We start from the raw sequence: 13,107 nt of genomic DNA, 5'->3' as shown, positions 1-13,107 counted from the left end.
AGAAGGTCGCACTCAAAAGGACCAGGGAGGGCACTGGGGAAAGCTGAGATGCCTCAGCTCGCCTGATGGAACAGAAAGGATAGAAAATAGAATTTCAAAAGAAGGTGGGGATTAGAAGCAACGGGGGAGCTGAGGGCTCTTGGAGCTGTGGTACAACAGGCACCCACGGCTCACATCCAGGACACGCTGGTACAGTGGGAAGGGAAGACACGTCTTCATCAAGCAGGACAGAGCGCAGGTCTGGGGCAGTGGGAGGGGAGGGCATTCCTCACCGCGGTGAGTTTCTCCAGTGCACTGAAACGTTCCTCCCAGGCCACTGCGGACTTCTGGAAGGCCTCATGACGCTTGATGAGGCTCTCGACTTCATCGACTGTGCAGCCCAGCTCAGCGCTTCTCACCAACGGCTCTTGGCTGCACAGCCAGGCCTCCGCCATACCCGCATCTCTCCCAAATACGAGCACCTCCAAAACTGGGGGGTTGGGGGGTCAGGAGGAGATAGCAGGTCAGAGCACCAGCAGGGCACTGTTGCCACAGCGCTTCAAGAACAGGGACACAGAGGGAGCTAGTGCCCCAGGGCAGGAGCGCAGGGCAGAGCCAGGCAGTACCAAGGGCAGGCACCTTGAATTCCATGCCCAGGCCTCTTGGTCTTACACACTCTGGAAACTACAGGGTGCAAGATCCCCAGCCCCTTCTCCCAGGGCCTGGTGCCCTCAGCCAGTTCCCTGGCGCCCACGGCAGCTCACCAAGCTGGAGCCAGTCCATTTTCTCCTGCCACTTGTCTGCTGTCTCCTGGCGCCGTGCCTGCAGCTGAGACAGCTTCTCCGAGATCTAGGGGGCAGAGATGTGAGTTAGCACCCAGTAGGACCTTTCTGGGGTCTCTGGAGGACTCACACAGGGAACTAGAGATTTCTGATTTCAGGAGGCAGACGGTTCTGGGGGCAAGTTGGAATGGGGAAATCGTGAACAGCACCAAGGGGAAGGGGGTGGTTCTGCGAAGGAAGAACGAGAGGGAGGAGGAAGACTCAGAGGAGAGATCAGCACCGAGGCCTCCCCCTGTGAGGATGACCTGGCTGCACCCACACCTCACCCACCTCCTCAGCTGCGTAGTGGCTCCTGGCAAGCAGCCCCTGCCCCATGTCGATGCAAGAGGAGAAGCGGTCGGCCCTGGCCTCTATCTCTGCCTTGATGCCCTGGTGGTTCTTGATGACCAGATCTGCGGAGGACACATCCCTGGGGGTACAGAGACCACATTACCGCTGCCCACAACCCTGTCCCAGCCCCCAGCCCACAGCCCTCGGAGGCTGCAGGGCACCGTGGCCTCACCGGGGCCGCTCCTGGGCATCCATCTGCAGGTTCACCCCATCCATCCACAGCATCAGCTCCCGGACGGCCTTGAAGAAGCGGAACTTGTCCGTGGTGTCCAGGAGCAGCTGGCGGCGGGCGGCAGAGCTTCCCTGAAGCTGGGTCCAGGCCTCAGCCACCGCCTGCATGTGGCGGCCGATCTCCTCAGCCTTGTCTCCAGCATAGGCCTTCTGGAGCCGATGGCCATCATCCTGCACCTGCTGGACCTGTGGACCCCCCCACCCCCGCTCAGAGTGAGGCAGAGCTGGGGGACTCCAACGAGCAGGGGTCTCTCCGGTCCTGGTCTCTGTGCTCTATCTCCCATCCATTTTACCAGCCAGAGAAGCAGGAGGCAGAGCAGAGGGTAGCGGCCGGGAAAAATGAAGGCCGGTGCCCAGAGTAAGCCCTGTCATACCCTGCCCTGCTGGGTCTCAACATGGGGCCTGGGGAGTCTGGCGGGGGCAATCTTTTAAACAGACCACTGGCCAATTGAGCTTCCAGAGGCCTGCCCAGGACACAAGGGGCCTCAACGATTGCTAGAATGAGATTTGCAGCCATGAAGGGACTTGGGTATTGGTTGACTGGGTTTAAACGGTTGGAGAAAGAATCTATGCTTCTGTGGTGTGGGTCTGGAGCTCTGACCTGGGTGGGACCAACACGCAGATTTTAGTATGCTATGAAGAATCCAGCCATTGAGACCATCTGAAAATGTCATGGGCCCCCATGAAGGCTGGTCATTAAAGGTGTGGATGCTGTGGCTAGATATACCCTGTCCAGAGAGGTTTCCCTGGAACCACTCTAACTTTGTCCTTAAGCATCCCTCCAGAGGATGCCAACCCCCCACCATTTCCCATGAAGTCTCCTCTGAGCACCGCCTCCCCCCCCCCCCCCCCCGCTCCCCCAAATCACCATGCTTGGGTCAGACCTGGGCGCTGAGGGCCTGGATGTCATGCTCAAAGGCGCAGTGGCGGCGTTGCAGGGCCTCGGCTGCGTTGAGGTCCCGGCCGGTCCCGTCGGGAAGCTGCTGCTGCTTGTGCTGCACGCGCGCCAGTGCTTGGCGCGCCCCGTGCAGGAAGCGCTGCAGCTCATGCGCCGCTGCCAGCACCTGACCCCGTGTGTCCAGCAGCTCGAGCAGGTCCGCCCAGGCCTCATTGAGGCTGTCCTTCCACTCGGCCACGGTGGCCCGGGCGGCATGGCCCCCAGCGATGAGCCCGTTGGCCAGTGCATTGGCGCTGTCCACACGCTCCTGACCGATGGTACTCGTGTCCCGGGAAAACTCTCGGAATTTGTCTCGGAGCATCTGGAGGAGGAAGCAGTTACGTGGACAGCGCTTTAACACGGGTAGATGCAGTCCCTGTCTAGTGGGCGAGACTTCTAGCCCCAAAACTGAGAAGTGACTCTCTCCATGGGCCACAAGGGCCAAAACAGGTTTCTTCAGCAGGACAACTGGTTCCCATTTACCCCACATGTGACTGATGCCCCCAGCCTCCAGCAAAAGCATTAGGGGTGCTTGGAACCTTTGGCCGTCAGGCAAAATACCCTAACTATGGTCCATGTGTCTGCACTAACGGGGGCCCAAATTCCCAAACAGTGCAGAGGAAGTCACCTGTGCTGTTGAGTTCTGTTGGAAAAAAACGATTGGAAATTTCCTTTTTGCCCACACCTGCGTACAGTCCCATGACCTCTTTTCTGCACGGTTCTTCAAATTAAGTACCCAAGGGCAGTGCCTGCTCAGCCTGCTCTTGCACCCCCTGCCCCTCGATGCTCTGCCAGAAGGAGGCGCTGGCCTCCCGGGGCGTCCTCCACACCTCCCAGAGCAGCTCTGTGGCTGGTGGGCTGGTGCCCGCCCTGCACTCACAGTCACGTGCTCGTAGTCCTGGCCCAGCTCGTGGGAGGCTGCCACCACCTCGCGCTCCTGGATCCACTGCTCCAGGTCGTCCAGCTCACGGCGGAGCTGGCACAGCCGCAGGTGCTCCTGCAGGCGCTCCCGCCGCTCTCCCGCCAGCTCCTTCAGGCTGGCGTACAGCTTGTCCACCTGCGCTTGGCGGATGGATATTCGCGTGCTGTGGGGGCAGGGGTGGCAGGACTTAAGACACATGGCTCTGAACCCTACCTATTCTATACAGTCCAGTCCCTTCTGCCCGCCCCCCCACCCCCCACTACTTGCCAAGTCTCTGCCTGTCTAGCTTTCTAAATAGTTCTGTACACATGTAGCATAGAAGGCTCCACGGTCCCGGCACCACCCTGGAACCCGTTCTTGTCTCCCCCAGGAGCCGTGCTCCCCCTTGTTCCCCGCTGTGTTCACCTCTCTGGGTGGTTGTGGTCAATCATGTCTTGGCTGCTGGCTGCCAGCTGATGGATGGTCTGCGCATAGTCAGCCAGGGCTTGTTCCAGTACCTGATGCTTCTTCACCTCTGCCTGGGCGCTGAGCTCGTCCTGGGAATGACAGTGGGCATCAGGGAGTAGGGGGCTGGGGAAGAGAGTGGCAGCCACACAGCCTGAGCTCTGCTGGGCCTCTCACCTTGGCTTTCTCCTGGCCCATCATGTGTAACTCCTGCTCGCCCATCCAGGCCTCCGCCTCGGCGGCATCGCGGTAGAACTGCTGGGCCCGCAGGGCCTCCTCCAGTCGCTTGCCTCGAAGCTCCAGCTCGTGGCTCAGGCGTTTCCACATCTCCTGTAGCTCAGCCAGCTCTGGGCCTGCCGCTGCTGCTCCCAGAGTATGCTGCCGCTCCGTCAGGTCCGCGATCCGCGGCTCGTGGCCCTGTATCTCCTTCTGCAGGGTCTGTCCACAGCAGAAGAGGACACTCTGAGAGGGGGCCCCTCACCACATTCCCCCTTCCACCCGCTCCACAGCCAGCCCCCTACTTTCAGCTTTCTTTCTTCCTGAGTCCTCCTCACTTGCCCCCTCCTCTGACCTAAGAATGGGATGGTAACACCCCTTCAGTCCACCTGATCTGCTACAAAGAGAGCCCACCCTCCTTTGGTGAAGAGAGGCCAAGCACTGAAGTCTAGAATGACACACAGATTGAGGGGGAGCCAGAGAAACCCCAATTTTTTTTTTAAGAAAAAACAAACTTCCAAGTCTGGGAGGCCCTTGAGACCTTTTCTTTTGCCTTTAGCCTTGGCCTCACCTGGTTTTTCTTCATGAGAAGCTGGACACTGGGCAGGTCCTTGCCATGTTCCATGGAGCTAGCCATGGGTAGCCGCTCTGTCACCCACAACTGGATGAGAAAGAGGGGGTCAGTGGAGGTCCAGAGGGCAAAGTGAGAGCTGGGGTTGGACAGTGGGGAGACTTGGGGAGAGGTTTGCTAGGGCTCCTGGTGTGTGCCTGCTGGGAATGGTCATCTCTGAGTCTGGGGCACAGGGACCCAGAGGGCATCCCCAAGAGTCCCTCGAGAGTCCGTTTTCCATGCCAAAGGGAAGAGATGCTGGCATCTCCCCAGCATCCAGGAAGGAGACTAGAAAGCGAATGGCAGGGAGCAATTTGCCACGATGACGACTCTACCTCAGCCCAGACTCTAGTGACTCACAATCTCATCCTCCACGTCCCGGTGGAACTGGTGCTGCTCACGGGAGGCGTGCAGGCGCCGGCAGCGCTCCTTCATGGGCTGGCACAGGGCCCGGAACTTCTCCTCCACGGCTCTCGACGTCCTCTCCACCTCCCCCGCGCCCTGGTCCTCCTGGGCCAGCGCTGTCGCCTGGGCCTGGATGGCTTCCACCTCCTTCTCTCGCACTGCCATCTCCCGTTCCAGCATCTGCAGCCCGGGGAGGAAGGAGTTGTTGTCACCACACATCTGCCTTCAAGCTCAGAGGAGATTCCACACTTCCTGTGGCCAATCAAGATTTCTTATCCCCGGGGTTCACCCCAGGAAGAGCATCTCCTCATGGCCTGTGGGGGAGGGGAGATGTGATAACGGGGCCAGTTGTCAGTTTACTGCCTCTCAGACCCCAAATCACCTCAGCTCCAGGTACATCTTTTCCTGTTTTGAGATGTTAGGACTGAACCCTGTTGATCTTTCTCCTTTGCCAGCTGGTGCAATGCTGGGTCTTGTCATTAGAGGGCGCCAGAGGCACAGCACAATGCAAGGAGGGGAAGGTGCAATTTATGGTTCTTGTGAGCTTTTTTGCTCTTGCTCCTATAGCAAGACTGCCCACGGTGTGCAGGAAATCCAGTGGCTTCAACCACCCTCCAGCAAATTTTGCTGGCATCCCAGTGGTAACTTCCTGCTGGCCAGTGTTGGCCCGCCAGCATTAGACTGGCCTGGTCCCAGGATACCCCAGCAAAGTTCTACAATACCTACCCCTGGGCCTCGGCCCTCTCCAACGAGGTCTGAAACAGCCGTGGGGTCAGGGGGGACGCATCTCAGTCCTCCTTGGGTACCCCTCCCCAGCACTAGAGGTAGTAGCTGCTCCCTACATTTGCCATTTCTGTGCTATTTAGAGCGGGGATCAGCAAATCCAGCTCCCTGCCTGTTTTTGTAAATAAAGTTTTATTGGCGCACAGCCACACCCATTATTTTACATATTGCCTGTGGCTGCTTTTATCCTACCAGAACAGAGTTGAATACTTACGACAGAGACCATATGACCTACAACAGCCAAAATGTTAGTCTGGCCCTTTATAGAAAAACGTTTTCTCATCCCTGCTTTCGATTTCTACCTTTTGGTAGTTAACCACCTTTAACTAATTGATACTTCTTTTTTACTAAAATTTCATCGTTCAAGTTAGAGAATGGTTTCTATCTTCTGACTTCAGTCTGACGGACACATGCTCCCAGAGATTCTGAGACGGTGGCCCATGGACATTGCTTTGAGAAATACTGGCACAGATGTTGTCTGTGAGGCCGGAGAATGACCTCCCAAATCTCAGGAGCTACAGACTCCCTCCTCCTCTCTGCTGCGGTTCCCCATCCCCACCACAGGCCTGCAGGGCACCTGTTGCTTCTTGAGCAGAATGTTGACACTGGTGAGGTCCTTGCCGTAGTCGTCAGAGTGCAGCTGGGCCTGCAGACTCTCCAGCCAGCTCTCCAGGGCGGAGCAGCTCTGGGCAAACAGCTCGGCTCGGTTGGCATCGAAGAGGCTACGGGCCTTGGCCTGGGTGGTGCTCTCCAGCCTGTCCCAGCGCTGGTGCAGGTCCTCCAGCTTCTCAGACACCAGGGCCTTCAGCTCTGGCTTCTCGAGGGTCAGCTCCCGCCCTTCCTGGGTGGCGGGACAAAGAAGGTGTCAGTGTCAGATAATGCTGGGTGCCCGTCACCAGTCCATTGAGCCTCTGACTTTGGCTCAGGTCACAATCCTATGGTTCGTGAGTTCAAGCCCCACATCGGGCTTGCTGCTGTCAGAGCAGAGCCTGCTCTGGATCCTCTGTCCTCCTCTCTCTCTGCCTCTCCCCTGCTTGTACTTTCTCTCTCAAAAATAAACAAACATTACCAAAAAAAAAAAAAAAAAAAAAAAAAGAATTAGATACTGCTGAACTTTATGGGTTGGTAACAGATCAGAGACCTAAAGGGCAGTAGGAACCTGAAGTGAAGGCAATAATTCCAGGTTCTTGTATACTCTCCGTAACATGCTCTTCTCAAGGTTTCAGACCTCTTCTAGCCCCTCCACCCTCCACTGCTGGGTTGCACCCTACTTGTTCAAGGTCTGGCTCGAATCTCATTTCAACTAAGAAGCCATGGAGAACTTTCCTACTCTGGGCTCCCTCATGCTAGTGGCTTCTGGGGTTACGCCACACATGGTCTTGTATATTTGCCATCTTCTCCTGTTTCCCAGCAAGTCACCCTTTCCCTGAGTTATGTACACCCAAGTCCCACCTGCTCTCCCCACTCCCAGCCTTTCTGCTTGAGGACTTTCGTTGCTGGGGAGGTGAGGGAAGCATGGTCTCCTGACCTGCATGCAAGGCAGACCGGAAGTGCCCAGGAGTTACTGCCCAAGGAAGCAGCCCGCAACCAGTGACAGACAGGGAGCCGGTGGACAAAGACTCAGCATCCTTGTTCTTTGCCTGGGATTATGTGGATGCATGTTCTGCACTGTCTCCCAAGTTCCCATGGTGCCCCATTAGTACTGAGCACCAGTGGCCCACTGGGGTGACTGGCATGGCAGCGTGGGCCCATTATCAAATGCCTTTCCTTTTCCATCCCATCACCCCACGCCCCCACTGGTGTTCTCGGTGGTCATCTGTCATAAAGTGGCCTGCACTGGAAACCTCATTTCAGGGTCTGCTTCTAGAAGAACACAGGCCAAGACACTGCCTTGAAGCCACTTTGTGCATGGCTGCCAGGATGAGTGTCAGAGTCTAGCACTGCTTGGGTAACTTCACAAACCTTCAGCACAGTCCACACTTCGATGCACAGTCCTTACGTGGTGTTCAAGGCTTTTCATGACTTGGCCCAGCAGGCTTTTCCTACCTTTTCTTCCATGGGGCCCCTTCACACGTTCTACGTTCCTGCCAGTCTGACTTACCCCCTTGCTCCCATATAGGTACCCCACTTATGCATCTTGGGCTTCCTGTTTGCATGGTTTTCTCTGCCTAGAAACATTTTTCCTCCAGTGTCTCTGCTTGTCCAAATTCTACTCATCCTTCATGGACTGCCCTGGAGGCTCCAGCCTCTAGGATTCCTGTGCCTCTTCTCTCCTTGTAAACAAAGCTTTATTGGTACATAGCTTTACAGGCACACACAGAGGGCCTAGGCTTTATCAGGCCCTCTCTCACTGCATTTGCTATATTCTGCTCTGGATTTAATTTAGGTATTTGTGTATACATCTCATAGCCTGGCTATAGTGTCATTCTTCAAGGGTGGAACTGCCTATGTACCCTTCTCAGTGCCTAATATAATGCTTTTGCATATAGTAGCAGCAAATAGTAATATTTGCTGAATAAATGGAAACACTGGGCATACACTGGTCTCCTCCTCTCCCCAACCATCATGCCCTTGAGGGAAGGAAAGTATCTTTTTATATACCTTGCAGTACCTAGCAGAGTGCTGAGCACACATATTGTTGCCCAGGAATACTTGCTGAGTTGAAATAAAGTTTTATCTGTGCTCAGCTCTTGAGGAAGTGGTACCAAGTACCAGGAAGAATAAGACTCAAAAGCAAGGGTTGGCAAAAAGGTGCTCTGTGGGCTCAATGTGGCCCACCACTTGTTTTTATAAATAAAGTTTTATTGGAACGCAGCTATACCCAATCGTTTATGTATTCTCTATGGCTGCTTTTGTGCCGCACCGGCACATAGCAGAAACCGTGTGGCCCGCAAAGCTGAAAATATTTACCATCTGGCCCTTTGCAGAAGTTTGCTGACCCCTGCTGAAGAACGTCATCCTCCTCTGGACCCAGGGATAGTTACGGTGTTGACCCAAGGCTGCAGTTTGGCTCCCGTACTACTAATTTGTACTTTCCCACAGTTCTGGAGTCACTGTCTCATGGACCGAAGACCTTTGTTCCCCAGACTGTAACTCTCCACCTTGGAGGTTTGGTACCAGAGGCCCCATGACCTGTAACCCTGAAGGAACCATAGACTAAAGCCAGGATCCCTCCCTGTACTGTGGCCATGATCCTGTCCAGACGAGGCCCCAGGGCTCTCTTCCTGCTGCTGTTGTCACACCACTCACCTTGTCTACCTTGTCCAGCCAGTCTTTGTTGGCGGCCAGCTCAGCCATGAATGCCTGGTGCTTCTGCCACTTGGTGTGCAGGTTGCGGGCCTCATCGTAGGACACGTCCTGGGCTGTCAGCATCTTCTCATCAATCCAGAGCTTCAGCTGGACCAAGCGTAGAGCAGGGGTGGAGAAGGGCAGAGCACATTTCAGATGGAGTGGAGCATACGGGGGCGAGGTGAGCTGGGAGAAGTGGTGGATGTGGGGAGAAGCCATGCAGGTGGCTTATTCAGGTGATACCGCAATGGACTTACTCTAGGCTCAGAGAGCCAGGGCATTTTATCGAAGGGATGGCTAGGGAATGTCGGAGGGGACATGGGGGTACCAAGAGCCTCACCTCGTGACAGTCTTGTAGGAAATGCTGCTGCTCTCGGTTGTCCCGAAGACGGCCCAAGAGCTGCTGCACTGCTTCTTGATTCTTCTTGTGTCTGTAATGACAGTCTCTTGTGAGACCCTTGAACTTGCTGTCAAAGGGTTATGGCCCTCTAACTAACCTAGAAGCCTTCAGTCCTCTTGTTATGGGGACAATGTCTTCCGGGAGCACTGCAAGACAATCCAGGGATCCTGATGTCCAGCATCCAGCGACTCCAGTGGCCTTCATCTCCCCTGGTGTGGGGGAGGCAGGGCTTCCCAGCTCCTGGCTTAGTCTCTCTCCAACCACTTAGTTCTTCCTCCTCTACTGTTTGTCAGCCCCCACCACCATCTGTCTGCCTGTGCTGCGTTCTCCAGCTTCTTCCTCAATGAAACAGGCCATGCTGTTTTCGCTCACTTCCCCCTTGGGCCTCTCATTTACCCACTGTCTTTACCATACCTCCTCTCGATGGAGTCAGCCTTCTCCTGGATCTTCTCGGCATGGATGTTGCCTTCAGACACCAGCTGGCGGCCAGCCTCCAGGAGCCCGCGGATCCGCTCTCCGTTGGCATCCATGGTGCTCATGAAGTCTTCCAGTTTTTTTATGGTGGCATCAGCAGCTTGGAGTGTCCCCGGCATCTCCGTGTGGGACAAAACGTATTCCTGTGTGGGAGGAGAGGTACAGAGCTCACTTCTCAAAAGCACTTGTCAACTTTTCAGAAGGGACTTCCTGAAAGGACATATCAGACATGGAGGCCAGGTGGGGAGAGGAGAGGAGACAGCCTGGCTCTGAAGACAGAGTGGAGGGGTGAGGGGTGCCTGATTATGCTGCAGTCTTGCAAAGTTACAAGGGAACTAGGCAGGAGGACCATAACAGCCCCAATCCCGTTTTACCTTCTTTCTGGCCACATACTTAACACTTACATGGCAGGTCAGGTTTTCTATTTCTTCTCAACCCAGTTTTGGTAAGTTATACCAACATCTTTTTATTCTGTTTAATCTTTTTTTGTTGTTGTTGTTTTTTTTTTTTAAGTAAGCTCTAACCCTATGTGAGACTTGAGCTCACGACCCTGAGATCAAGAGTCACATGTTCTACTGAATGAGCCAGCCAGGTATCTACATCTTTGTTTGTTTGTTTTACTCCCACATTTTTCTTTTTTTTTTTTTTAAATCAACTTTTTTGGGGATGTTTATTTATTTTGAGAGAAAGAGAATGAGTGAGTGGGAGAGGGGCAGAGAGCGCAGGGAGAGAGAGAATCCCAAGCAGGCAGCATGCTGTCAGCGCAGAGCCTGAGGGAGGGGCTCAAATCGATCAACCGTGAGATCACGACCTGAGTCGAAACCAAGAGTCAGACGCTTCACCAACCCAGCCATCCAGGCGCCCCGCCCATATTCTTCTAACATGCCCTCTCTGTCCATCCTGGTTCTTCAACTACTCCCTCACTGCCATTTCCTCCCACCCACTTCTCTCCTCCACACTTCCCCACCCCTAGTTCCCTCTCTTCCTGGGTGGGACTTTGTGTCCCAGGGCTCTTACCTGGCTGCTGAGCACACCTTCGGCCTGGCGAGCATCCCGCAGGAAGCCTTGGAAGCCGTGGGCCTGGGCCAGACGGCCTTGCCGGCTCTCCCACATGCGGCCCAGCTCCTCCCAGCCGGTTCCCAGGGCTTCGAGTCGCTGCCGTAGGAAGAGGCACTGCGGATCAGCCTGGTCCCGGGTCACCTCCTCACCCAGGGCCCGGAGCCGGCTGTACTCGCCCCGGGCCCGCTCCACCTCTCCCCGCAGGGCTGCGTGTTGGGCCAGGAGGGCCTCTGCCTCAGGCAGGGTAGCCGGCCCTTCTTCAGAGGCCACAGAGGTCTGCGTGCGACCGAGCCAAGCCTGGAAGTCATCTAAGCTGCGCAGGAAGTCCTGCAGCCGCCGCGCCTCACCCAGTGACTCTTCTCGCCGTCGCATGGTGGCCCTTAGGTCTTCCCAGCCAGCTTGCACCTCTCCAAGCCGGGCATCGATGGCAGGGGCTTGGGCGGGGTGGCCAGCAGCCAGGGCATTTGCCTCTCGAGTCAGTTCGCCCACCCGAGCGGCGATGGCCTCCAGGTCCCGCTCGGTGCCGGCCAGCTTCCGCTGCAGTGCCAGCACCCCGGCCAGGTCATTGCCCAGGCCCTGGGTGGACTCAATGACCTTGGTCTTTTCTCTCATCCAGGCCTGGGTCTCTGTGCACTCTAAGTGGTAGTTCTGGATGCTCAGGGCCGATGTCAGGGCTGCCTTCTTGCCGTCTGCCAGGGTCCGAAACTGCTGCCACCTGAGAGTAGAAGGAGGGCCTGGTGTCTAGAGCTGCTCAGCTTTCCTGCCCCATTTAGGTATACTCGGAAGCTTCTTCCTTGCCTCTCTCTCCTCTGGCATATTCCTCCACCTACTTCTGCTTGTTAAAGAGGCTGCTCCTTGCTCACCCTCCCCACCCCTCGATGGCTCCCTGTCCAGGCACAAGTCCTTTCGGATTACCTTTACCCCCTTCATTTCTCTCAACATTTCCCGCCTCTGCCCCATAACATGTTCCAGATGACCTTCCTTCCTCGTTTTTAGCCTCCATTCCATGCCCTACGGAACTCCCTCTGGCTGCCATCCCTGTCTGCTGCATCCTTTCTTGGTTGCCCTCCCCAACCCCACCTGTGGTTGAGCTGCTTCTGGGTATTGATGATACTGTCCTTGCCCGGGGGTTTGGCCTTCAGCAGCTGCTCCGCAATGTCATTCACAGCAGTGATCCGTGCTGCAAGGGCGTTCATTTCAGGCTCCAGGGTCTCGAACCTGAGAGGGCGGAAGAGGGTGGAAGCGGTGGCTGTGGACTGTGGGAGCAGTGATGCACCAGCCCATCTCCCCTGGATGCCCAGGGAAACTCCTCTCTGTCCACCCGAGGCTGATCTTCAGGAGCCTCTGCACATCTTCACGTATAACACCTGCAGTATCTGTGGCTCAAGTGGGGAGCCTCGGTTCCCCCCAGGCAAGTAGAAAAGCAATCCCCTCTGGAGTTAATCAAGGAGATGATGAAAGCGAATGTCATGAACAGTTGCACGAGCCAAACAAATTCCTGGCCCAGGGCTTCACCCTCTATGGGAACCTCCCCATTCTTCCTGGAACCGCTTTGCTGCCTACCTGGGTCCCCTCCTATTAACATGTATTAAAAAATGAATTGACAACCAAAAATTTGTTTGCATGATAAAGATGTGAAGCATAACTTCTCCTAGGGGCGTTGGATATTCTCACAGAGTCTGCAAACATCTTCTGTAAGGGGCCAAATAGCAAGTGTTTTAGGCCTTTGGGCCATAAGATCCCAGTCAAGAGAATTTAGCTCTGCTATTGTAGAGCAATACAAAAAAGTAAAAGCAGCCAGGGACCATACGTAAATGAATGAGCATGGCTCTGTTCCAATAAAGCTTTATTTTAAAAAAACAGGCAGCAGGCTGGATTTGGCCCCAGGATTGTAGCTTGCTGATCTCTGTCATAGAGTATCTTGAAAACCAAGAAAAAAAATCTTTGAATACATTTTTTAAGCCACCAGGAAATTTGATTATGGACTGAGTAACAGACATCAAGGAATTGCTGTTTCTGTTCTATGTGAGAATGGTATTGTGGTTCTGTAAGAAAAATGTCCTTTCTAAATGATTTTAAGATGTATTATTCTGTAAGTAAACTTACTTCATAAGAGGTTAATCAGTGTATCTGCCTAAAGGTTTGTAACATCAAAGCCTCAGCTCTTTTAAGTCCACACATGCAATT

At 54.9% G+C, this 13,107-nt stretch overlaps 1 protein-coding gene across 5 annotated transcripts in view; it reads right to left on the bottom strand.

Annotated features, from left to right (window-relative positions):
- SPTBN2 (spectrin beta, non-erythrocytic 2) overlaps positions 1 to 13,107 on the bottom strand; it is a 44,449-nt gene that overhangs the window by 3,336 nt on the left and 28,006 nt on the right. For all 5 annotated transcript variants that reach the window (XM_053899412.1, XM_019415096.2, XM_019415097.2 and 2 more), the window contains 16 exons: positions 12,001 to 12,138; positions 10,879 to 11,635; positions 9,802 to 10,004; positions 9,328 to 9,418; positions 8,949 to 9,095; positions 6,277 to 6,540; positions 4,872 to 5,096; positions 4,473 to 4,562; positions 3,863 to 4,123; positions 3,647 to 3,777; positions 3,200 to 3,404; positions 2,267 to 2,641; positions 1,324 to 1,568; positions 1,092 to 1,230; positions 744 to 828; positions 273 to 469 (listed from right to left, as the gene is read on the bottom strand). In XM_053899412.1, the coding sequence (XP_053755387.1) occupies positions 273 to 469; positions 744 to 828; positions 1,092 to 1,230; positions 1,324 to 1,568; positions 2,267 to 2,641; positions 3,200 to 3,404; positions 3,647 to 3,777; positions 3,863 to 4,123; positions 4,473 to 4,562; positions 4,872 to 5,096; positions 6,277 to 6,540; positions 8,949 to 9,095; positions 9,328 to 9,418; positions 9,802 to 10,004; positions 10,879 to 11,635; positions 12,001 to 12,138 (3,553 nt within the window). The remainder of the gene's footprint in view (positions 1 to 272; positions 470 to 743; positions 829 to 1,091; positions 1,231 to 1,323; positions 1,569 to 2,266; positions 2,642 to 3,199; positions 3,405 to 3,646; positions 3,778 to 3,862; positions 4,124 to 4,472; positions 4,563 to 4,871; positions 5,097 to 6,276; positions 6,541 to 8,948; positions 9,096 to 9,327; positions 9,419 to 9,801; positions 10,005 to 10,878; positions 11,636 to 12,000; positions 12,139 to 13,107) is intronic.

This window comes from Panthera pardus, unplaced genomic scaffold (assembly GCF_024362965.1).
Source record: "Panthera pardus isolate Hobbes unplaced genomic scaffold, ASM2436296v1 HiC_scaffold_12, whole genome shotgun sequence".
NCBI classification, from domain to species: domain Eukaryota; kingdom Metazoa; phylum Chordata; class Mammalia; order Carnivora; family Felidae; genus Panthera; species Panthera pardus.
This window is presented reverse-complemented; position numbering and strand designations above follow the sequence as displayed.